The 26,817-nt window shown below is 33.2% G+C and overlaps 1 protein-coding gene across 1 annotated transcript in view; it reads left to right on the top strand.

Moving 5' to 3' along the window:
* Window positions 1–6,221: 6,221 nt before the first annotated feature.
* The window catches only part of LOC145287994 (uncharacterized), a 36,081-nt gene continuing 15,485 nt past the window's right edge, over window positions 6,222–26,817 (top strand). Inside the window, exons 1-2 of the mRNA XM_080135990.1 lie at window positions 6,222–6,367; window positions 14,977–16,399. Of these exons, the coding sequence (XP_079992116.1) occupies window positions 15,007–16,399 (1,393 nt within the window). The 5' untranslated portion in view covers window positions 6,222–6,367; window positions 14,977–15,006. The remainder of the gene's footprint in view (window positions 6,368–14,976; window positions 16,400–26,817) is intronic.

The following is a 26,817-nucleotide window of genomic DNA, read 5'->3' as shown; positions in this document are numbered from 1 at the left end:
AACTCCGAAGTCAGTCGGGGAAAGGACGCCGACGCTGTATACAATGCTCAAGATGGTGAGGTTTTTCATGTCCTGACCTTCTCTCGCAATACCGCCGACGTTTCAGGGCCTATTATAGTGACGGATGAACCAACACTGGGACTCTTCCCTTGCATTGTTTTGAGAGTTCATCAAGGGAAGCGTCATTTTTCCTAATGAGTTCAATTCCCGGAACAGCCCCTTCAGCGGCTTCCAGCATTGTTCACAAGTTGGTCTTGCAGGCCTCTGGAAGCCTGACGAAAGTTATTAGCAGTGGGGTGTCCGGGAAGTTAAAGGGGACATTAACATCTTTTCCCCGTATCTGTTGGCAGTCCAGCAGAGGTTTTAAATTTTTTCTCTGCCGGTGGTGTAAATCTGTTGCCACAGACAGGGGGTCTATAAAACACAGTTTCTTCCTTGTTTCAAGGGGGAGGGTCCCTGTTGCATTAAGTTAATGAGCGGGAGAAGCTGAAGGGTCTCTCCCCCTCTCGGGTTTATTCTTTTCTTTCTGGGGTGGTGGCTCAATTTGCATTGGTGTGGTGCTTGTGTGGTGTCTTGTGTTGGTGTTGGTGTTTGTGTGGTGTCTGGTGTTGGTGTGGTGTTTAAAACACATTTAATAATTTTAAAATTTAATCTTTCATTATTTCTTTTTTTTTTATTTGTTAAAGAACGTGGTTCACATTAATCGCTATATACCAGTGTCGACCCAACGTGTCCCTTTTTGTGATAATAGGCTTTGAGGCTATTTGTACAACTAAACGGCAAATCTGCCAAATAAAAACATTAGAAAATTATCCAGTTAGGTAGAAAAGTAATTTATCTTGCCTTTGATAACATTTACTTGTTATATATTTGTTTTTTAACAACTTTTTCGAATCTATGTGTACAGTAATACAAACCGAAAAAAAACAATTTGTTATGATACCGAGCAGCTAGTAATAAAGATGGGGAGAAGGGAGTGTCGACACTTTATATTGAGTTATCTCCCCGTAGCGTGTTCAAAAATTCCATAATGGCTGACTTCAACGCGAACGCGCTCTCATAAAAACGTGTTTTTTCGCTGTAAAAAAAAACTACTTGATTAAATGAAATTTTTGTTCGGAGATCTTCAGTCCAAAACGGATACATTCAATATAACCTTTTTTTCCGATATTTTCATTTTTGAATGTCTTGATTAAACTGTAAAAGTACCGTTATGGTAGGTGTGTCAGAAATTTCGTGAAAAATATTGAATAATTCCACTCTGTCTTTCCAAGCTTATAACTCCTCGAAAAATGTAATTCAAGCCCTAATTTTTTTTTTCGATTAAAGGAGCAAGGACCAAGGTTTCATTAAAAAAACAAAAACAAAAAAAAAACAACAACGTGGTTTTTTTAAAAAATGGTTTTAAACTTCGGACTTTACAGGTAAATTTCTAAAAAACACTACTTTTTTGTTTGGAATTTGAATATATTATTTATAGATCTTTTATCTTCAATTTGTGATATATAAAACTTTGGTTAGTAAATTAATTATTTACTTTTTAATAGACACTTGAAAATGGGGGGGCGTGAATTTAAAGAAAACGTTTGTCTTAAATATTATATTCGGTTTATTGGAAAGAGCATAAAATTTCACATTGACACTGAAAATATCGTAAAAATTGAATCAATAGAAAAATTTTGATAGATTTTTAAAGTTTAAAAATTGAAAAATACTGAGCTCGTAAAATTCAATTAAATTTCATTAGTTTTTAAAAAAATAAAAATAAAATATTTCTATTACTTTTAAAACAACTTTAATAGTTTATTTTGGAAGTATAATTCATAAAGAAAATAAACAACCCACTTTTAACAGAGAAATTACCAGTTGTTTATATTTTATTCGCAGTTTCGTGTTAGGAGTGTCAAAAATTCGTACAAAAATTCTGATACACCTACCGTTCTGGTAATCTAATAATTTTGGCTTTGTTACGGAAATTTAAATTTTATAAAATGAATTACTAATAATAACACAAAATGAAAGTTTTTCTAGATTTATCATAATACAGAAAGTTGTCAAAATGTATGACTTTTAAACTTTATAAATAGTTTTGAACAATCATTATTGGAATGCGTGTGATTGCTTTTCTGTTTTGAGAAAACACTTGTTTTTTTATACAAATTTTAATTTTCGTAATAAAGTGAAAATTCTGAAAATTTTGTAAGAAATAAAATATAAATAATCGGCTTGTCGTGTCCGCTCACAAACTGCATTGTCTCCCCCTGTTTTTCAATCTCCAAAATGAAAACAAAATAGTTGTTCCGTCACACTAACATGATAATTTTCTTTGTTTCCACTTTCGTTTTGTGTTTTTCCAGATTTTTGAAAATAAATTATATGAAAAAGAACGGCGATTGTGTAGAATTCCAAATGAAAAAAGGGTGAAAACAAAGTCAACAAATAACTGTTACCAAAGACAAGAAATTTTACTTTTCTACTTGACTATTTAAGTTTTAAAGAATTTTAAAACGTTTTTACTTACCTAATTTTTTTATCAAAGCCTTGTAAACTTAACGTATGGCGCTGGGTTTTACTTGATGTGCAACCTCGGTATCGTAAGGTTATCAACTCCAAAAGTCAAAACTTAAACAAAATACAGATAATAAGTAAACAATCGGTCAAAACCTTAATTATTAAATTGGTGCATTTAGTAAAACCCGGCGCCATTTTTAATACGTCTGGTTTACAATGTTTCGAACGTATCGGTAAAAACAGACAGAAAAATAGAAAACTTTCTTGTCTTTGGTGACAGTTATTTGTCAACTCTTTTTTTCTTGTGAATTTTACACAACTTGAAATGAAACAGTGAAACACTAAGAAACAAAAGAAAGCTAATTACCAAGAGTTTCAATTTTTGGTAAAACTATACAAACACCGTGACAGCGAATTAACCCTACCCCTAACCCTAACCCTAACCCCTAACCCTAACCCTAACCCCTAACCCTAAACCCTAACCCTAACCCTAATCCTAACCCTAACCCTGTCACGGTGTTTGTATAATAATACCCAATTTTTTGTAGGATTTATTAAGCGCCGTCGGTGAACAATGGACACTCCTTGTATTTTTTAAATCGTCTTTTTCAATTTTTTTAGCGGGTTATTATCGATGTGACACCACCACCACTACTAGATTATTAAAATATATATAAAAAAAAAAATATCAATATTTAAATATTTTTAAGGTACTCAGTTTCTAATACAACGTCTTAGTAAATTCATCCCCGATATTCGAACCAGTGACTGACTCACTGACTCGACGACCCCCCCCCATATTGTTTTTCTTTTCGTCTCCCCCCCCCCCCGCCCCCAAATTTTTGGTGCTTCTAAACTTTATTGCCGAAATTGGAGACGCCATTTTATTTCACGCACCTGCTGTCCAAATGTAAGGGAGACACCATTATTTTAAACTATGACCGAAGCATGAAATAAATAACAAAAAAACTTCCGGAAAGAACTATGGAAAAAAGTAAATAAATTACTGAAAACGGGAAATTTATCAAAATATAATCGTAAAAACATTTATTGAAAAGTTTCCGTAAGAAAATATAATTTTAAAATAATATTGTAATGAAAGCAACATTGGATTTTTATAAAATAGTTTGAATTAAAGCAAGTTTGAAGGGTCAACAACAAATTAATTTAAATTATTTTTTTTCTTTTTTTAACGGAGAAGTGGGTTGTTTTTATTGTTTTTGTTTTTTTTACTGGAAATCGAAATATAATTGTAAAAACATTTATTGAAAAGTTTGCGTAAGAAAATATAATTTTAATAAAATAATTTTGTAATGATGAAAGCAACATTCGATTTTTATAATATAGTTTTTCTGGGTTTTTTTTTTTTCGAACAGATAAATAATTGTAAACATGCAGAAAGTCTATCATCCTGATGTTATTATCTGTAAAAAAAAAAAAAAAAAAATAGATGCCTTCTTGAGTAATACTGTCAAGATTCATTTTCTCCAGTAATTTCGCTTTTACCACGTTTCTGGAAGTAATAAATGTTAATTTTAGGTTAATTTATCCTTTCCCTTTCCGGAAGTAATCGTTCTCCACTTTAATTTTTTTTGTTATTTATTTCATGCTTCGGCCATAGTTTACAGCATATAATCAAATAACATTATGGCAAATATCGTAACCAGGGGCCGAAAAAAATCGTATTTCACATCGTAACCTGAAAAAAAAAAATGTATCCTAGGGCTATCGTACCCAGGTTTCTACTGTGCCACTATTGCAGGTTTTCGGAGGTGCTGAAAACAAAAATAACGTTTAAAATTCCAATGAGTGCTCATTTTTCGTTGACCGCCCCCCCCCCCCGTTTCCTGGTATTTTAAATGTTATTTTCGTTTTCAGTGCTCCAAAAACCTATACTAGTGGTAGGTAATTTTAAAGGATTTTTGGAGGGTGGAAAGATGTTGCAGCCTGCCACTAGTATAGGTTTTTGGAGCACTGAAAACGAAAATAACATTTGCTGCAGAGCACTGCTGCAGGCTGCACCTTTACCATACCATAAAATCAAAAGAAAAAGCAAAGAATTCGGTAAATTTTTACGACGTGCCCCAGTGGGGCACTGCCCCAGTGCCCCACCCCCAGTGTATTATGAACACCCCCAACCTTCCAATGTTAAGAACGACTTTCGGAATAACCCCCACAACCTTGAAAGCCGTTCTTAACATGGGGAGGTTGGGGGTGTTTATACTACACTGGGGCAGGTCGTAAAAAAATACCAAAAATTCAGTATCTAAATATTTGTAAGGTGTGCTCTGTTGCTGTTTCTAATACAACATTCGTAAATAGATCTCCCATATTGGGATCACTCGCTGAGAACATGGCATGCACACCTCACCTCTCTTATATAAAGAGTTTTTCATTTATCAATTTAAGGTCAATGATCCAATATATTTCGTATTGTTTTCACTGGTCGCCATCTTTGTTTTTGCGCGCGATTTGAATTTTTTGCGTACACACGAAAAAAAAAAACATGGCGACCAGTGAAAACAATACGGAAAGGTCTTACTCTTAGTCGCATTGCCCGTAAATTGATAAATGAAAAATCCTTTATCGGTGTGAGTATTCTCGTCGAGAGGTTCTAATATGGAGGATCGTTGTATTAGAAACTGCCCACCCCTTACAAATATTGAATTTTTTGTTTTCTTTTTATATTATAGTAGATTAGTGTCTCATCGATTATAATTCGCGGGAAAAAATTGAAAACAAGACGAAAAGAAAAACAATATAAAATAGATGTCGTCGATTGATCGATTTACTAGAACGTTGCAATTGGAAACTGATCACCCCCCCCTACAAACATTTAAATATTTTTTGCATTTTTTTTTTAAATATATATATAATATGGTATATTAGTATTCAATCGATAACAATCCGTTAAAAAAATTGTAAAACGACAAAAAGAAAATATTCAAGGGTGTGTGCATTATTGGACAGTGCACAGACAGCTCCCTTCAGCGCATCTTCTAGCTTGCACAGAATATTATTTCAGTTGAAAATCTGAAACTGAAACGTACTTAGAAATTTTCCTTTTTATTGCACATCGTCATGCCAATCTAATAAAAAATTAAGTTGAACAAACTCGTAATACGTACTCAAATACATTATTAAAGAAATACTAATCAAGACAGTCGGCGACTCGGCGACTGACTCAGTCACATAGAATGAGAATCCAGACCTCTAAAAAAAAAAAAAAAAAGTGGAAGGGGTCACTTAAGTTCGGCTGCAAAAAAAAAAAAAAAAAAAAAATGCATAGTCGGCCTCGTCAACGCCTTATGAGGGCGGATCAAACCAAAAGCAGTACCCCCTCCACCTAAAAGAGGAGGTAATGCTTGGGCGGGTGGCCTACTAGAAGCTAACGGATAATATAGTTTGATCTTAGCCCTCTAAAACTAAATTATTAAGAGTAGATTTATATAATATATAAAATAAAAATATATATTATAAAAAATAAATAATAAATTGCAGATTAAAAAACACCTGCTAAATTTTAGGACCTTCGTATCGAACAGGGTTTGAAAAATTAATGTATAATGTATAAATTTTAACTAGAATAAATATAATGTAAAAACAATAAATTATGTGAAATTGGAGCGAAGAAAATAAGCAACTGCAAAGAGGAGGCGAAGACGAAGGGGAGATAAGAAGAAATAGACCATAATTAATCTCTGTCCGCCAATCAGACGCCATCTCAATTCTCAACCTAGTAATGCACTCCATCTCTTGTTTATTCGATTGTCACATTTAGCAGCGAAAACAAAAGGATGAAAAACCTGTCATGAAACCCGGCCAACTACAAATGAAAGTGCACTCTAATTAACAGGTAGTTGCTTTCATTTATCATTGTTTATATTACTTTTTATTAAACGCATTAAAAAAAACACAAAAACAATCTTCCAGCCTTCCCTCTCTTTCTTAATAAGAGGCTATTTGATCCGGTCTCCCTCCTCCTCCCGCGCCACAAAAAAGAAAATCGCCGCTTCGCGATATTTTAGACGTTTCTTAAACAAAACGACCTTTTTATAAATTTAAATTTTCAACAAGTAATGCCAATTTGTGTTTTTGTTTTTGTTTTGTATTGATCTGCTAACGGAAATCTATTTTTGTAATTTGAATATTGTCTGAGTGACTGTTAGTGTTGCAACTATTTTTCTTTTTTGTCTTCGCAATTCTGTTTTTCTTTAATTTCTTAAAAGTTTTTTTTTTAATAAAGAAATGTGCTTCGATTTTGGAAACGAGTTTCAAAAATACTTTTATTTTTCATCGAATGATTCAGATTATAATTAGAATGTAATTTTAATTTCTTTTATGTGCATAAATTAAACAATACAGTATGAATCGTATTTATTTTACAAGAAATGAATCAATCGTGCGAAACGACTAAAAAACGAACTTTCTCATTCATTTTGAATTGAATAAAAATGCCCTAGGAAAGAAAAGATCCGAACTAATTAAAACATCAAATAAAATAAACAATTTAATTTAATTTCAAATGTTTTTGTTTGCATTATTCTGTCTATTCGCTTTAATTATTTACAAATTAAAATATTTGTCTTGTTTACATATAAGATTTCTCTTGTTCTGTTTGTGAGCCACTGAGCCAGTCCACCCACAGCTCGTCGCTATTTGGGAAATTAGTCCCAAATAATTTATTTTGGGTTTATCTACTCATATTTGTGACCTATTTGCGTGTTTTTGTTTATATATATTTATACAATATAAGCTTTTTTTTTTTTAGTTGCCGTAAATATCGGCTCCTAAGAAAGAGGAAACAGATTGGATTGAAACCGGTGTTTATTGAAATATCATTCCATCTTGATTCTTCAACCATAACTGTACATTTCCTTTTTGTGATACAAAATCATAATCAAAAAGAAAATCGCACAAGGCTTTTAAAATATGCTGGCAAATTTAACGATGTTTTTCTGAGTATATATATATTTATTTTAATTTAAGGCATATTTAGGATTTCAACTCCACTTCTCAACCGCCACTCTTGACTGATTATGAAAACACTAAATGTTTGGATTGTGCTTTCGTCTTCATAATCATCAGTGTTTGTTGTTTACTAATTTCATGATTAAAAAATATTTTATTTAAATTTACCATAAATGTCCCCTCTTGGTGCTTTTTTGGGGGCAGGGGATGGGCCGCTAAAACGACGTCACACCAATTCATCTTATATTTATTTTGGTGCAATTTAATTTTTTTAAACTTTCAAAATATAACAATAATACAGTGTTGTTGCTCGAGGTTATATTTTTATACCAAAATAATTTTGAGGCGATCACGGATATTAATTTACTCAAGCCATTGGTACTTCATGACATGTCGGGGAAATAGACGATATTAGTTAATTTCTCGACGTTCAACGCTTTCTTGATTGTTTCATTTCAATATTGGAACTGTCTCATAACTATTGGTGACATAATGGCAGATGCAAAAGTTAGATTTGAAACTAATTAACGGGTCCACGTCGAGTGGACTGGGTTAAGAGTGGAACTGACCTAAACAGATCATTGGTTGTTCCCCTGCGAGTAACAGGAAGCAACTAAGCACGAATAATAAGATCGGTGTTAAGCTGACGAGTGATAAGTGCTGCTGCTGAACAGAGCTTTTGCAATGGACCTTTGCACATCATACAAACGTTTTATCACTATTGACAGGCGAGACCATGAATGTGTTTGCAGTAGTGAAGAAACTGGTCATTCTGTTTGAAGGGTTGCCTGAACAGAATTTCATATACTCATTTGTGGTGGGACATCTTTGGGGAGTATGTTGTAATGGCTGTACAGTGGTGGCCTTAGAAATCCACTGGGATTGGACCCAGATGCTAAAGTGAATTGCTTCCATTGTGGGCAATGTGGTCACATTACAAAGGATTGAATGAACACAATATAGGGGGCATACAGTGCTTCCTGTGTACTGGGATCCTACACATGGCCTCAAGATGTCCAGGAAACGAAAGTCAGGAGACAAGATATCAGCGTTGCTCACCTCTCCAGACGAAATGTAAACCGGACACAACTAATTATTCAAGTACATGTCTACCAAACACTCTGCTCCTATATCATAATAAGCACAAGATTATGCTTTACCTGAAGCAGGAGGAACATTAAAGTAATGGTGATAAATGGTGAGACCCTGTGGAATAGCAGTAGTAAGGATTTGTGTGGACTTTGGTGTATCTGCTGAGATCAATGTTTTGGTGACAGATATACTGAGTTCTGACCTATTGTTTGAATATGACACTATCAAGATACTGGATGGTGTTCTTATTAATTATACTAGCTGGGACTATGAAATTACCCAAGACACTAGTGTATGTTGCACTTTGCTTTGATTGGACAGACTTCAATGCCAACAAATCTAAACTGTGTTTTGGAGATGGATGGATAATAAAGTTATGAAATGACATCACAGAGTACCCTTTAGCCGCAAATGTTAGAGCTATATATGAATAAGAATTTGACACACTTGGATCAAAGATCACTGATTGATCTGGTGCTATAACCAAGAGCTTAGACCTATTGCTTGTTCAATCAATATATAGAGGCTTACACAGCCGATTTTGATGTATGTGCAAGCAAGTTAAGGTGATAACACCAGAAAGGATCAACTATATCATTGCTCAATATGAAGAGGGCCTATCAGCAAGTGCGGCCGACAAATCTTTATCGCCATTCTAGACAGTAGTATTTCGCAGCAAGAGATATTGTCTAATCAGACTGGGTTCTGCATTGAATGTGGTGCGATGCATTGTGAAGACCATCATCAGTGCTGTGCTATCTCAGAAGGAGACCATTGAAAAGACGATATCAGCATATCTCAATGAAATTTAAATTAATAAAGATGTCAAGTCAGCAAGACACATCGAAGTAAAATTGACAAAGTTTGGCCTAAGGTGTAAGGATCCAGGCGTTGATTAGAGATGAAGCACGTGTGCTTGTCCTGGATGTCGGGAATGAGAGAATGTGATTTCTGGCGTCTCTGAAGTTTTCACATGATGTACCATTTTTTCCTTGTTTGGAAAACTTGTGGAACATCCACTAGTGTGTGGATGGCTTCATGTGGCAGTGGGTATAATAAAAAACAGAATGAAAGGTGGGATCGATCAAACAAGTGATACCCTTCTTGTCACAATGATTTTAGAAAATGTTGAGAGAAAAGCATACAAAGACCCGGCCCAAGGAGAGTGGTGTGTCAATGGAGAAGAAATTACTGTATTAGTCAATGCCAGTTCACTAGCGTGTACAGAACTGGCATTTGTATTTCATGAGACACGTAGATCTAGCAGTAGCCAAATCAAAGATCAAACAAGTCATCAATCACTGAGGTGTGTCAATCAATTTACCCAACATCAGCACAGTGGTGGAAGGATATTACCCATTATAATGGCAACCACTTTCTTACTCTCATCGACTTTAAAAACACCTGTTGTGCAGTTTAGCGGCCAATTTCATTAACCATTACTTGACAACTATTGTCTATTTTTTTTATGAAAAGAGGATACTGCAGGAGATTTCAGTTGATAATAACTCCGCCTTCTTGCGACCAGTGTGTCAGACAGTTTTTGTATGAATGGGGGTCAACTGCAGCTGCAATGCGTATATATATCAGGTAATTCATTGTGGAAAAAACCATTGTAGCATGAAGAGAATTGCTGCTTGATTGAAGTGCTTGGTTGGGAAGCAACACATTGGTATCATGTTACACCAAAGGATGCTGTCTCCCAGCAAGTGCATCTGTAAATGCCATCTATATATACCAGGCTTGGATAAAAAGAATTGACTGCAGTCACTTGACACTTTATGAGAAAATAGATGGACCACTTTTTTTATGGAAATCGCTTCAGACATGCCATGAAGACACTTGATGTAAGGAGCTAAATAAAAAAAAGTACTTTAGGTCAAAAACTTGTCAATGATAAATGTTAGATGGAATAGATCTTGACCCAGAAAATAGCAATTCTTCCCTCTTTGTCAGAAATATAGCTCCTGGAATGTGAGGACTAAAAGACAAAATGAGAGAAGTGAGAGTTATGCAACTGCTGAAAGTATACCCATGATCCATTTTCTACTCTTCTTGATGTGAGAGATCATATCCGGATAAAACTGGCAGGCTGTTGATGTAGCACTAAATTAAAACAGGGGCAAATGACTGGTGTGATCATTTTGCAGTCTGTCGTGGTTGATGAAATCTGATCATTTGGAAAAATGATGAGGAAAGTAATGATGTGATACTATTAATGTTCTCCCTCCCTCAAGTGTTAGGAATTTAAAAAACGACAAAATTATTACAGAAAGGAATAAATGAATTTATTAACAGAACAAAGGTATAGAAAGTGGCTAGTGGAAAGACAGTGGCAAGCATGTTGTTTGCCAAAGCACAGAAAGTCAGCTGAAATAGTATTGTTAATCAAGGTGTGATAGTAACAGAGGCAAAAGAATGGATAATAGACGTCAATATATTTAGCATTTATTTAGTTGAGGACAGTTGAATGCAGATTGTGGCTTTGAGCAGATCAAGGTGAGCTGACATCAACTGATGAACATTGTTTCAACAGGAGACAATAATGTGGACTGTAGCACTTAGAGGGTTGTCTCCCGCAATGATACCGCACATTCACCCAAAAACGCAATCAGTATCTACAGAATGTGTTGGAGTCTTTTGTTTCAAGTTTGTGTTTAAAGTTGTTTTATTTTTTATACTTGTGAGCCACTGCGCACTCCTTGGCAAGAATCAAAAGGCCTCTACCACTCTGCATCATGGGTGACTAAGAAATCGAAGGAGGGAGAGTAGCCATCATGCAGGTTCATGAGGAAAAAGTGAAGGTAGCACCATGTGTTGTTTATTAGGGATTGAACCTAGAGCGTTCCACTTACAGAATAGAATTTTGTTATTTTAGTGCCTTGATGAGCATCATTTTACATAGGCAAATTTTCATTGAGATAAAAAAAAAAAAAAGATAGGACTTTTCTCAAGGGAATACTGAAAAATTGACATAGTGAGTTGGAACAACAGCAAGAAAAGAAAATTGAGTTGGCATCTTTTGTGTTTTTCTGTTGACGAGATTCCTGAGTAAAAATTGTTACAATTTATGAGTCAGATGAATGTCAATCTCGTGCAATGATTGCTATTAATAATTTTTATAAAATAATTAATCTTAATGGTTGGTGAAGGTTATTCAATGTACAGAAATGCTGAGTTACATTAGAATTAACAGTCCATTTAGTGACAGTTTTAATGTTATAGTTGGAGTACATCAGGTTTCTATACGGAGTTCATTGCTTTTCATTTGTTTTTTAGAAGTATTATCCAGGAAGGTCGATATGGGTTGACCGGAAGAGATGGTGTATGTTGATTTATTACATGCCTGTGAAACAATGGATGATCTGGAGGAATGCTATAGAAAGTAAGGGTCTGAGATTGAAAACCAAAGATCAAGATCAAAATTACCTTATTCAGTTTGTGGAAAGAGAATTAGGTGCAATTTAATCAATGGAATTACTAGTTGAGATGAAAACTAATTTGTGTTCAAGACAATGACGACAGATGAGAATGCAGATGTAAAGAAAATGTAACTGAATAGCAAAGCTATTGAGATTGTTCAGAAGTTTTGTTATCTTGGTGATATAATTGGAGCACAGAATAGGCAGCTGCTGGTGTGATTGCAAGAATTAGGAGTGGATGGAGTAAATTCAGGAAACTTCTGTCATTACTAACTAGCAGAGAGTTACCACTGTTGACCAAATGATGTCTATCAGGCATGTGTATGCAGTGTGATGATCTGTAGAACTGAAACCTGGCTAGTGAAAGTTGAAGACATGCATTGCATGGAGAGAAATGGTATAAGAATAATATGATGGATGTGTAATGTGAGTCTTAAAGATAGGCTTAGTTTTGATGGCCACAAAATGAAAATTAAATATGGGCAGTATAGGGAGATGTAATTTCATTTCAGAGGCCAAGGAAAATAAGTGTAAATATAGATTATGATTACAGAGTTTTAGGTCTGTATAATTTTGTGATGATTTGCTACAGTATCCTTATGATTTGAGGCTTAGCAAATGACACTCAGATATAATTCGTTTGAAATTGATATAATGGTGGTTGTTATTTGGGAGAAATATAAGTAATAAATAATGTGGCACATCTCGGAATCTTTTGTAGATCTTGTTTACACTTGGCACATCCTTAATTGATTCCACTTTAACCGAGTCTGGCTGCATTCCTTTACTTGCTATGCAATGAACTAGGTAGATGAGCCATGATTCAGTAAAAATACATGTTGATCTGTTCAAGTCTGAGCCATGTCTATTTAAAAATAGTTTCAGTTCCAGTCTTGGACCAAATTATGTTCTTCAAAGTTTTTTCTTCAAGTTCATCAATAATTTTGGACAACTTGGCTTGCTGTGAATTCTATGGATAAAATATCTTCCAAAAACAATATTGAAAATTAGAAGATCGGAGCCTTTTCATCAACTAGCATTTAAAGAAGAGAGAGAGTATAAGCTTTATTACAAATTATAAATATGAGTTGTAGTAGCCAATCTTATTGATGGTATGAATTATGATCAAGATCTCTATCATATATTTGCTTCCTTGTCACCACTAAAATAAACAATTATGATGTGCTTCTCTCTTTCCTTTATTTCTTCTCCCTTCCTTGAGTCAAGAAGCGAGCAGATCACAAATCTTAGTTTCCTTTTTGCCCCACCTGAATCAAAGGTGCAACCTTTTGTCTTTTTCTTTTTTTTTTTTTTTGTTGGACTATGATGCCATAGCGACCCACCCTCTGTTGGACTGATTGTTGAGGATATTTCCCCAACTTGTATGATTGCTTACTAGTTATTACAAGCTGTGTTTTCTGGCGTTTGAGTCTCCTCAAATTTACCGCACTCTCTGTTTCTTTGAAAAATTATTTTGTGTTATATTTAATGCACAGGGCTGAGAATAAATAAAGGATCCCACAAAATAAAAAATTCTACTTATCACAAATTCTTACTACTATCCGAATCATTAGGTTCAAATATTTAGTGAGAGATATTTCATGATGCACCATTTTATTCGGCAGTAAAATAAGAACATCAAAATACATTTTTTGTTTTTGTTAAATAACAAATAATATATTTTTATTTTTATAATCCTTTATATATTAATATACATGGCTCATTCCAAAAGTAAGACCTCCTATTTTTTAACTCAAAAACTAAAACATTGAAGAACTATGTAGACAAAAGTGCTACCATTAAAACAAGCAACTTTTTGTATTCCAGAATTTATTTTACTACATAGTCACCACCATTCTCAATGCACTTTTGCCAGCCTCTTTTGATGTCTCAGTTGTAAAAGTCTGAAGCACGCTTTGTCACTTGCATCTCTGTTGCCACTTTGAAATGGATGGACCCATTTCTTAACTATTGACATCAACTACATCAGCTTTGTAAACGTTCAACAAACATGGCAGAAGTTGCTTTCTTAGTCTCTCACACCGTCAATATCTGCAATAGAGAGATTAAACTCTCAGGTCATGAATGCATAAGTTCAGTCATTATGATGTAATTTGCAATCCCCGCTGATCCATTCAGGTGGAGTAAAAAGCACCCTTGTAATAATACAATATACAGTATATCTTGTTTACTAGAGAGTGAACAATTAGTTTTCTAAGGGAAAAGGAGGGTTGAATTTTGATCTGTGTCATGTAAGTTGAGTGAGGTAAGAGGGTGGACATGGATCAATGTTGCTTGTTTGTCTATCATTAAAGTTTCAGACCAAACTTGTGGATTTCTTTTATTCATGTGAAAGCAGAAAAAATCAGAATAGTCAGATGTGAATTAAAACTTTGTCCCAAAGAAAAAATATTCAGGTCATAAAAACTTCTTTTTTTTTTTTCAATAAACAAAATAAAAATAGTATATCAATTAGAATTAAAGAAAATATTTTAAATTAATCAATGACGAAAGGCATGAGAATTACATGTTATTTGTTAAGCTTTTTGGTGTTGAAAACAAAAATTTTTTTTTTAACTGTTGTTTTATATAATATACTTGTAATGCAAAGTCTCCATGTGAATCAAAGATGCAGGATTTTCTTTTTTGGACGATGATGTCATAGCAGACAATCCTCTGTTGAGCTGATTGTTGAACTATATTTCTAGTAGGAAAGCAATGGATCCTTTTATTTTCTAATTGCATAGTCTGCTCTCATAGAATCTGGATGATATGCACTTGTCATTCTTTTTATCAGAATATTTCTGGAAGTTCTTATTTGCATTTCAATTTGCTGATAACTTTTGCATTCATAAAAACAAATGACATAAAAAATATTTTGTAAGAAATGTTTTTAATATTTTGAAATCTTCACTAAATGTTTTTTGATTTTTTTTTTTTGTTGTAATTTTTTGCTCAATACTTTTTTTTTTTTTTCCAGAAATTGCATTACCATCACTTAACTAAAACAATGGATGATAATACTAAAGTGATGCTTAAACTGGCAACACTTTTAGCTCAACAAAACAATGCAAGAGTAAATAATACTCCTGAACAAAACCCTCTCACTGAATTAGCTACTCAGTTGCTAATGAACAGTGCCAATGAGACCTTAGCAATACCAACTTCCATGCAGTTGAATCCTGCCAAACAGCCACAACCACAACCACAACATGACAACCACAACTCAAATTCATATGCAACACAAGCCATGACAACTCAACCTATGGACACTTCTAATCACATAGAAGATACATATGAGACTTCACACAATCAAAGAGTTGGTGAAGGTGATATAAAACCAATAACAAATCAGACACCAGAGGTTGCAAAAGACATGATTAATCTAGCACCACCTGTAAATAGAAATTCTTATGGAATTGTGTCTCCTGCTATTGGGGACAGCAGTGAGAGTTATCCTCTTTCAAAAGATGATTTTAATAGCAAACCTACAAATTCTTTATTAAATCCGTCAACCATGAATCAAGATATGTTCACCTCATCTGACTGTAGAGACTCATATACAGGAAACCGAGGAAATCTCTTTCCTTCCTCGTCTTCATCAAACAGAGATACATACACGGCTGCATCTGTTGTGAATGATGCACAACAACCTTTAGATAGAAACTCATTAACAACCTCAACCACTTCCTTAGATCGAGAAACCTTTTGTAATTCAATTGCGAGTCAAGATAATTTTAATTTAAGTCGAGATAACAATACCTCAATGACTCCTGTAACGTGTGACGCTTTCTCATCAAATTGTTCTGTTACAAGAGATTCGTCTTTTTCTGATAATTCGTCAATTCTGAGAGACTCCCCAATAAATAGGGAAGCTTATAATACAAATAATTTGATGATGAACCAAGACAATTATTTGAATGTGAATATAAACAGAGGTTCTTTTCATTCAAACACTGAATCTTTCCCTATGAACTCTCCAAACAGATCAGAAGAAACCGTGAATATGATGAGAAATGATCTATCGAATAATTCAATAAACAGAATGCAAGAAGATTTGAGTATCGACCATGATGATGATGGGATGGATAGTATGAGTAATATTAACTCGTCCATGTGCAATATAAACTCGTCTGCAAGTGAAATGCCAATGAATTCCAATAATTGTGCTTATTATAAGCGACCTATACAAGGAGAGAAAGGACGTTCCTATCCTCAGCCAGTCATGTTAAGATCGCGTCCTCGTCCTGCAAAAGAACGATCGAAAAGAGGTCCAAAAGAGAAAGACTATTTCAGAACAGCATTCTTTTGTTTGCCAAGTGTCACATCTCGTCTTCCAAGATTTACTTCTGCAGATCCAAGAGAACAAGAGCTTGTCTATGAATATCAAAAAAAAGGATATGGTAAGAAAATGTTGAAAAATTGATTCCTTAAACTTTGTTTTTGTTTTGATTTATTTTGTAATACATAATAGATAGAATTTATTTGGTAAACGTAATATGAATTTATTTGGTAAACTTAATATGAATTTATTTAGTAAAATGTAATATGAATTTATTTGGTAAAATGTAATATGAATGGAGATGGTAAACGTAGTATGAATTTAGATAGTAAATGTAATATGAATTTAGATAGTAAACGTATTATGAATTTTAAAGATTCTAAAATGTTAATTAAAAAAAATATAGAATCTAAAGTTTTCAATTATAACACAAACAATGATTGAGTTCTTCTATCTTGTCTTATTTATTAAATTTTATATAATTACAATATCCCATTAAAAATCTGTTTAATCATACCAGGTATTATGATCTCCTAGAAAGAAATTTCTTCTAAAATTTGAAATGTGAAAATGTGGAAATTTTTTGTTTAAAAAATTAAATTAAAATTTTTTTTTTCAAACTACTCATAACTAACTAAACATTTTTAAATGTAAAAGTTAATTAAAAACTGCAGTATTTCTGCTGTAACATTTAAATTTTAATCTTTTTTGGTTTCTTTTAATATTTTGCAAGTTTTTCTAAAAATAAAAAGTATTAACTTTTTTTTCTTTTTTTTTTTTTTTTCAGCAATATTTTTTCTTTCATAATAATAAAAAAAATCAATTAATACAACTAAAATGTTTATTTGGAGAAAGGAAAATTGTTTTAGAACTTTCTGGTAATTGAACTAACTTGGATATTTATTCATAGGACTAGCTATAACAAACCAGTCTAGTTTATAGTGCGAAAATGTATCAGTATAATGAAATTGCTATCAATTTTAATTTGTGATATCTCATTTATTTTGGGGAATGTTGATAAAATTGAATGTAAAGTTTTGAAAAACTTTTTCACTTTATAAATGTATGTTTTTCACTTATTTCATTAATAGTTTTTTTTTTTTTCATGTGCACAGTATTGTGCATATAAAGATAGTTCCATTTTTTTTTAAAAGTTACTCAGCAATATAGTGAGTTTAAATGTGATTTTAAGTTGCAGTTCTGAATTTTTTAGATGAGCTAAGAATGTTTGTATTGTTTTGATTGTTTGGACAATTATTCTCATTCTGGGGTTATTAGCACAACGTTTCTGTCAGATGTAAACTCCATGTTTTTTTTTTCAACATAGGTTTCAACGACCAGAATGTTGTGCCAATGACACCCAAGATGAGAATAATTCTCTGAACAATCAAAACAGTACAACTATGGTTTTAAGTTGTCGTTCACAAAACAGTCCAAGTTGAAAACATTCATAGAGAAACTTATGCCCTATTATCAAGATTGTTTCCATTTGTATTTAAATGATCCATGTCTTGAGTGTTTGTTTTTATTTACTATCAAAAGAAAAATGTAACTTGACCTCTAATGTGCTATGAATCATATTACAAAAATTCAATTTGTTAGCTGTTGCGCTTCCATGTCAGTTTGGCACGTTTTTCCAAAGGGCAATGAGATTTGAGCCAGTGATTAGTCTGGTTTTATCTAATAACTATCACTTCCATTATGATTACTTTTCATTTAACACAATATGAGATGATACATTTGTAAAGATTTTTCAATTTTTACTTGTACGCCGTGAAAATTGATTTACAGCAAATTTATTCATTTTTAATAAACTTTGAATTTTGAGAAAACATTGATTCAATAATTGATGTATTCTGAAAAGTCAAAGATATAAGTTTTTCTTCCTTTCTAAAATGTGTATATATATTAAAACTCACTTTAAAACTTTTGTTTCGACTTTTCTTGAAAACTTACCATACAATTTTAAAATTATAATCTTGTTCATTGGTAACATTTCAAAAACATTATCAATTAAGTTTAAAACTTATTGTACATAAAAAAAATTAATTTTAAGACATATTAAAAATATTTTACTTTTTTAATACTTGTTGGTGAACAAATTGTTTTTAAGCCTTTTTGTCATAATTTATTTACCATTCTTTTTCTTTGTAACTCCATAAACAGTTGAAAAATGGTTTTGTAAATTGCCTGCCAAAATAAGTTGGATTTCTTTATTTTGCTGCTATCAGCAAAATAAGATTTTCTAATTTAAAATGTTTTCATAACTTAGTTTATATCAATAAAATAAGTTAACTTGTTTCAACATTCAGTTTTGTGTCACTGATTTTTCTCTAAATAATTTCAAAGATTATTTTAGCAATTATCAATTTAAGCTATTGACCATCTTTTACAATTGATAAACTTTTTTAACAATTTAACAATTTTCTTGTTCAGCAAATAAAATTTTTTTTAGCACTTTTCCTTTTTTAGTATTTAACCTTTTTAGCAATTGATAATTTATTTTAGCAATTGACTTTTTACTAATTGACAGTTTTTTTTTAGAAATTGACAATTTATTAAATTAGCAATCGATAATATTTTGCTAGAAAATTTGCCAATTACTAAAATTAGCAACAAAAAAATTTTTTAATGAGTGACAATTTTTATCAATCTTCAGCAATTGTTAATTTTTGTAATGATTGACAATTTTTATTAGTGTGACGGTAACTCATGTCTGAATTATGATACAGACAAGGCATATATTCGATTAGAAGTATGTTCATATATGTATAAATAGTGTATTTCGCCATCTGAAGAGAGGCTGTTTTGGAATATTTTTGAATGACATAATGTCTGAAATTGTCCAAATGGTGACAAAACAATTGTAAGGAATATGAAAATACACAATATGATGCTCTCATTTTTTACTTTTATTGTCTTTTGTGAAAATATATATAATATTTATATATATGTGTATATTGGGCAGCATTTTTTCTCTATGGCATATTTCATTAAATAAAATAGACAATTTTTGTCTATTAATTCTATTTTCGATCCTTTCCAACTTCCGAATACCAGTCTTCACTTCTGGCAAGAACTCGCTGATGTAATCACCATATTTATCATAAGTCCGAGTATTTTCCAATCCTTCAGAATTCATTGTCGTCAGGGATGAATTAATCTAACTGGTTTTGAACAATTTCTAAATTTTTATTTCCTTTTCATTAGTTGATTATTTTATTTATCTTATGTATATATATATATATATATATATATATATATGACTACTTCATTTAATCACATAAATTAATATACGAAAGTATAATTTTATGCATAAACTTTAAGTATTTACTTCAACAACGCTCAATACATAGGTAGTGCTAGGTAGTAAGTTATAAAAATATATATGGCAATTAAGCCTGCTGAATCCTAGCGTGGATGAAACACGGAATAATCTGTGTAGCTTAATTGCCATATATATTTTATAACTTATATATATATATATTGGTATATTTAGGCAGCATTTTTTTTTTCATTCAAGCAAATATTATTAAAGGCAATGGAGACACTTTGCTTTATAATTCTTTTTTTTTAATTTTTCAATTTTCTATATAATCTTTTTTGTATCAAAATCAAAAATATTAATAAAAGTTCCATAGATGTTGTTATCACGAACGCTTTCAATTAGTCCACGAATCATCATCAGGTGTTGAAGTAAAAGTCCGAAGGAGCGAAAATGAGAATTAAAAGTGAAAACTAAAATATGCAATAAACGGCAATAAGTTAAAATATATAGAGTTGATGAAAAGTCTCCGTTACTTTTAATAATATTTACTTGAAAATACATATATATCATTGCCGATTAATCGGCAGGTAATCAGTAATCCGATTAATCGACTGATTATTTACTTTTCTCTTTCCTATTAAATTTAAATCATTTCATCACTGCTAAATAACCCATCAGATAGCTTTGATACATTAACATAGTAAATGCTAATTTAACTTAACATTTGTCTGGCCACTATTATGGCTTTTTGTTTTTATTAAATAAAATTACAAAATACAATTTCTAATTCTTAAATGAATATAATTAAACAATAACATAAGAAAAAGAAATTACAAACCAACTACAAAGTACACATTGTAATTCTTTAAGTGAATAACTATAACCAGAAGTTCTGCACCTGCTGCTGCTCTACTTCCTCTTCTGTTCTAGCTGCCTGCCTCCTATGCTCTCATAGTCTCCTCAGTATTTAAAGTTGAATACTTTTGAGTTGTAATGTAGAAACATTAGACTTTCTCTTTTCTCAGGACACAGCCTGTTCCTTGTAGGTTCATATACATTACCACCTGTACTAAAGAGGTTGTATGCTTAAATATTTTGAAGCCAGTTTACTCAGCAGTGGTAAGGTCTCTTGTGTCTACTTTCACCACTGAAATGGATCATCACCTCTTGTGAGTAGTTGTAAAGTTACATAATAGTCAAGTGCTTTTGTGCACTTCACCATAAGGGATTTACTCCTTTTGAGATTAGACTGTGATTCTTGTATTTCTGTTGTAGTTGCAGTTTTCAGGTTTAACTTAATTTCTACTTGCTCTAAGTTTTCATTTGTTACTGTAGGCTTATTCGAAATTAATTCATCAAACAAGCTTGGGATACAGTTTTAATTTCACTTTGATTTTCTTGGCCCTCAATAGTGCTTGAAGAAGTGTAATCTGCCGGTTCTGCTTCATTATCATTAGTAGAAAATAGATGTAGAATCCAATTCTGTTTTCCATGTCATTCTTTTGAAATTTAATGTAAATCTTGGATCTAGGAAAGTAGACACACAAGTTTTTATCATTTAGTTATGATGAAAATCTTGTTTCCATTGATTCATTGTTTAACAGTGCCAAGGATTCCGTTTAAATCAGAAATAGATTGGACAGCTTTTGAAAGTTAAAATTGTAGGTATTATCATTGATATGGTTGAAGTTCCATGACTTTCTTCTTTGGTGATTTCTTCAAATGGATTCTGTAACTTGACAATTTTTTTAACACGTCCCCAATGATAAGTTATTAAGGTAGGAATTTTATAGCGTCGCTAATTCTTGTATGAAAAATGAACGAATCTCTTATTAAAAAATTCCAGTTTGTGAGAATCATTCTGCTTCACATATATGCCATGAAAAAGTCCTTTTTGATTACTGTTTACCAGATAAAAAAAATTCTGTTATTCTCAAAAACAGCCAAGTTCATTTGCTTATTTTAAAACTGATAAACATTAATCAGAAGGGACTTTTTCTGATCATTCAGCGTAAAGCAGAACCGTCTGCACAAATCAGAAATAAATCATTTGTAAACAATCACAGCGAACAAAGCCAATACAAAAATAAAATAAAGATGTTAAAACAATAATAGTTATGCAGAGAACTTTAATTAATTGGAATGCCGTCAGTTGCCCTGTATTTAAGAATTCAGGTGATAAGTCATCACCGTCTCAGTACAGACCAATAAGTCTCCTGTGTGTCATGAGTAAGTTGCTAGAATCCATATTAAATAAAGAAGTAGTTAACCACCTCAGCAGAAATAACCTTCTTAGTGACATGCAATATGGTTTCCATTCTGCTAGGCTAGATCTACAGCAGATGTGCTAATGGTTATATCTCATAGGATTAGTGAATCTCTCGACAAGGGCTTCCTTTCTTGGGTAATTGCTCTTGACATATCAAAGGCCTTTGATAAGGTATGGCATAAGGGCCTACTTCACAAGATTTCCAGCTACAGTATAACTGGAAATGTTTTCTCAATCATTAAATCATTTCTCTCTGATAGGCTCATAAGAGTAGTGGTTGATGGGCAGAAATCAGAGGCCCTCAGTATTAATGCTGAAGTCCCTCAGGGATCCATCCTGAGCCCAACTCTCTTCCTAATCTACATCAATAATTACCCAAAACATATACTTAAATCATTCGTTGACATCTATGCTGATGACACGACTATCTATGGCAACACATCAAAGGCCGTAAATGACAAAGTTCTCTGATTCTCTCTCCTCTGATCTCGAGTGCGTGGTACAGTGGGGGAAGAGGTGGCTGGTTACTTTTAATGCATCTAAAACTAAGCTTCTATCTTTACATCATCAACGCTCTGATCCCCATCTGGCATCAATTGAAATGGATGACTCTCGTCTAGGGGAGGCTCCATGTTTTGATAAGCTTCTGGGATGACCTTTACTCCTGACTTGAAATGGAACACGTACATCAAGTCAGTTGCCAAGGTCACTGGAAAAATGGTAGGATCCTTCTACCGCTCCAGAAGATATCTCACTGCTTATGCAATTCTCTATCTATATTAAAGCCAAGTATGTCGGAGGACGGAGTACTACTGCCACATCTGGGCAGGAGCTGCTGAAAACAGCCTATCGTGCGTTGACAGAGTACAAAATCGACTTCGTGGCTTAGTGGGGAATGCCCTCTTCTCTTCCCTGCAACCTCTCTCCCACAGGAAAGATGCGAGCCTGTCTTTGTTTTATCATTACTTCCATGGCAAGTGGTTGTCTGAGCTCCAATATCTGTTCCCTCCCCCCTTGCCAATCTTTCACGATAAACACTTGTCTAGCTGAAACCACTGTCAAAAATTTTCCCCACTCTTTATCTGTGCCTAAACCAAAACGTGGATTCCATGAACAAATCTTCTTTCTTAGAAGTGCACGCCTGTGGAACTCTGTTCTGTTTGCCTGTTTCCCACCTGACTACAACCTGGATGTCTTCAAGTCGAACATAAACAAATTCCTTATGAACCGCCCCCTTAAGTAAGACACTTTTTCAAATCTCCAATACTAACATACTGTACACGCAATAACCCTTATCCCCAAGTGGCTTCTGGGCCTTGATAAGTGGTGACTACCTTGTAAAAAAAAAAAAAAAAAAAATTGCACGTGCTTCTTCATCCTCAGCAGGGTAATGTATACTGCTGATCATCAGTGAAAGGTAGACGTAGAATCCAATTCTAAATATGTTTTCTATGCCAATCTTTTAAAATTAATATTTGAATGGGTCTAGGAAAGTAGACAAGTTTTTATCATGTATGAAAATCTTGTTTCAACTGATAACCTGAATGGTTCAACAATGGTAAAAAGGATTCCACTAAAGTCAGAAATACTAGAATTAGATTGGACAGCTTTTGACAAAAATAACCTCAGAGCTAAATTTGTACGTATTATTATTGATATGGTTGATGTTCTGTAACATACTTCTTTGGTGATTTCTTCAAATGGACTCAATAATTCGATTTTTTTTTTTCAGACAAGTCCCCATTTGTAGTTCCTATTTACAATGCCTCCCCACGAGACAGAGTTAGACACCAGGGTCGTTTTTTAACGTGGAGAAAAGGAACAAAAATAAAAATTGTCTCAGTCGTGAAGGATTTTCCCTCCACTGACAGAACAAGAAATTGAAGTGCAGCATCTGCCGGAACAGATGGTATTTATTTGCTCCCCCACCAAGCAAATTAGGCACAAGGCCGATTTTTAAAGTGAGGAGTGAAGGGGAAATGGGGACCAACTCCCCGGGGAGTAGGGGAGCTGGATAGTGACAATTGGTATGAAGAGTTGCCCCTACATTGACCAAGGTCTTATATGTGGGGTTTCCCCCACATATGGTCTTTGCTTGCAGTATCTGCCGGAACAGATGGTATTTATTTGCTCCCCCACCGAGCAAATTAGGCACAAGGCAAATTTTTAATGTGAGGAGTGAAGGGGAGGGGGAAAGGAAAAAGGGGACCAGCTCCCCAGGGGTGGGAAATGGGAGCTGGTTAAAGGTCAGGCATGTGGGGTTGCCCCCACATCTGGTCTTTGCTAGTCATAGCCTGCAGCATCTGCCGGAACAGATGGTATTTATTTGCTTCCCCACCAAGCAAATTAGGCACAAGGCCGATTTTTAATGTGAGGAGTGAAGGGAGGGGGAAGGGAAAAAGGGGACCAGCTCTCGAGAGGTGGGAAATGGGAGCTGGTTAATGGTCAGGCATGTGGGGTTGCCCCCACATCTGGTCTTTGCTAGTCCTAGCTAGTCATAGCTTGCAGTATCTGCCAGATCAGATACTACACTTTGATCTTGGCCAAAAGGCCAAGCATTTGTAGTTGCTAAGGTAGGAATCTTATCAACAACACTCATTACAAGAGCTTTTCGTTGTTCTTAATTTATTTTCAGCATATAATATTGAATTCTGCCATGTGACCACATCTTGAATGAATTTGTTTTTCCAAATTAAACTGACCCTGTATTTCAGTTAATTTGTTAATTGCTAATAGAAAGCGATTAAAATGAGAAACTGTATTTCTGTTAGATGTAATAGTTGTCTTCATAGCCTTAGTTACAATGTATGATAGTTATTCTAAATCGAATTCTCTGACAGCAACTATATTTGTTCCTGGATCTCGCAAGACTAAGAAAATTTTATTGAAGATTTTATACTCATCCAGAACATTGTGCAATTCTTCACTTATTCTTGCGCCTGTGTGTGCACCAGGAAATGAACCACTCTAAGCAGAGCTCTGTACTGTTCAAAGTCATTTGAAAACTAATGACCTGTCAAACTCAGAAAAGGAGCATGATCTGTTTTAGCTGTCCAAATGTCTGTAGTTCATAAAATGCTGCTAATTTCAGCTAGAAACAGTTGAATTTTTGTTTTACTTTTGTAAATATATCAAATTATTTTGCAGTGAAGTATGTTTTGGATGGTTTGCAACAAACCTGTTAAATCCAATGTCAGATGTGACAGAATATGCTTTAATATCAACAGCAATCATTTCTCCTATCAGATAATGAATCTCTTGTGACATGTGATCATTAATATCTCAAATTTTCTTTTGGCCAATATTGATTTTATAGTAGTTTGGTGTTTTACTGGAGGCTCGTAGTTGCTGCCGCTTGTTCATGGAATGTCTGTCCCTGAATATTCATTGTGCTTCCTTTTCTTATTTGCAACTTTTGCTTCTTTTGAAAAGTTTTTACTGATTTGCCACCCTTTGATGTGATGTTTTGGCATAATTTGCAAGCAGCTGTATTCTTATTCTTGGGATTGGCATCAAAATACTTCCAGCAGAAACTGGCTGCCATAACGGTTGAAGGTTGTTGTTGTTGTTTTAAATATTTAGTTTTTTTGTATTTAAATTACTTATATCTGATATCTAATTAGTAATTTATCTCAATAAAATATACATTATCTAAACCCTAAAATATATATATGCAATCGTAGCAAGAGTCTGAAAATGAGGAACAAGAGTATGACTAATGAAGAATGCTTTATTTTCGGTTCGAACATCGTCGCAATTTACTGCACAATTCCTCAACATGAAAACTGAAAGATGAAGTTATAATTTTCTTTGACAATAATTTTAAGTAAAAAAAATAATAATGATAATTCAATAGGAAAGGAAAGGAGGGAAATTTTCCATATGCTTACATGTATTTGTCTCAAATTGAGTGCAGTTGTAAAAGTCTACATGTTAACAGCGCGTCATTTGATAATATGGTTTTACGATACATGTCTCTTCAATAAATTTTCACTGACAAGCAAAAGAGGGAATTAATTTGTCTTCCTTACCAATGTAATTAATATTAGTATCATTGATGACAACAAAATTTGCTGATAAATCGGCATTAGAAAATCTATTATTCGACCGATTAATCGGTAATCGGCCAATTGATAATTGGTACATCCCTATATATATATAATCCGTGTTATTGTATCTGTCATTTCCTTTTCTTTCGCCGATTGTGCATCTCACTGGATTATTTCATGACAATGCTGATCAAGAATATAACTGACATGTCATTCAGGTCATAACACTGTGACTGATACATTATATTTTTCTTTTCTCATGAATGCAATATGTGATTCCAGGATACAGCCTAATGAAATTTCCATTTGGAAGACATTATCATAATATGGGAATGCTAGTCTGAATTGTACTGTAATATTATCAATTGACCTTTTCAGCATTTGACCTTAACAATTTTTCAGCATTTGTTTTAGCAATTGATCATTTTTTTTAGTTATTGATAGATAATTTTTTGAGTTATTGACCTCTACAAAATAGCTGAAATAAAAAACAATTGACAAATTTTTCTTGCAATCGGCCTTTTTTCTACCAGCTAACATTTTCTTTTAGCAGTTAATCTTGTTTAGCAATCAACAATTTTTATAGCAATCAAGCTTTTATTTTTTAGCAATTAGCAATTTTCCTTGGAAATTGACTATTTCCTTCTTAGCAATTGACAATTTTGTTATCAATTAATTTTTTTTTAGCAATTGACAATTTTGTTAACAATTAACTTTTTTAGCAATAGGCATTTTTTGCTATTGTTGGCAGTTTTTGTGATTTAACAGTTTACTCTTGTTTAGCAATTGACCCTTTTTTAGTGATTGAAAATTATTTTAACAATTTATTTAGCCATTGACAATATTATTTAGCACTTGACCTTTAAGTAATTTATCTTTTTAAGCCATTGGCCTCTAAGAATTGACATTTTTGCAACAATTCTTTAACAATTGAACAGTTTTGACAATTAACA

This window comes from Euprymna scolopes, chromosome 11, assembly GCF_053919585.1.
Source record: "Euprymna scolopes isolate OS-2025 chromosome 11, ASM5391958v1, whole genome shotgun sequence".
In the NCBI taxonomy this organism is placed as follows: domain Eukaryota; kingdom Metazoa; phylum Mollusca; class Cephalopoda; order Sepiida; family Sepiolidae; genus Euprymna; species Euprymna scolopes.
The sequence above is the reverse complement of the archived record's forward strand: the minus strand, read 5'-3'. Positions and strand labels throughout refer to the sequence as shown.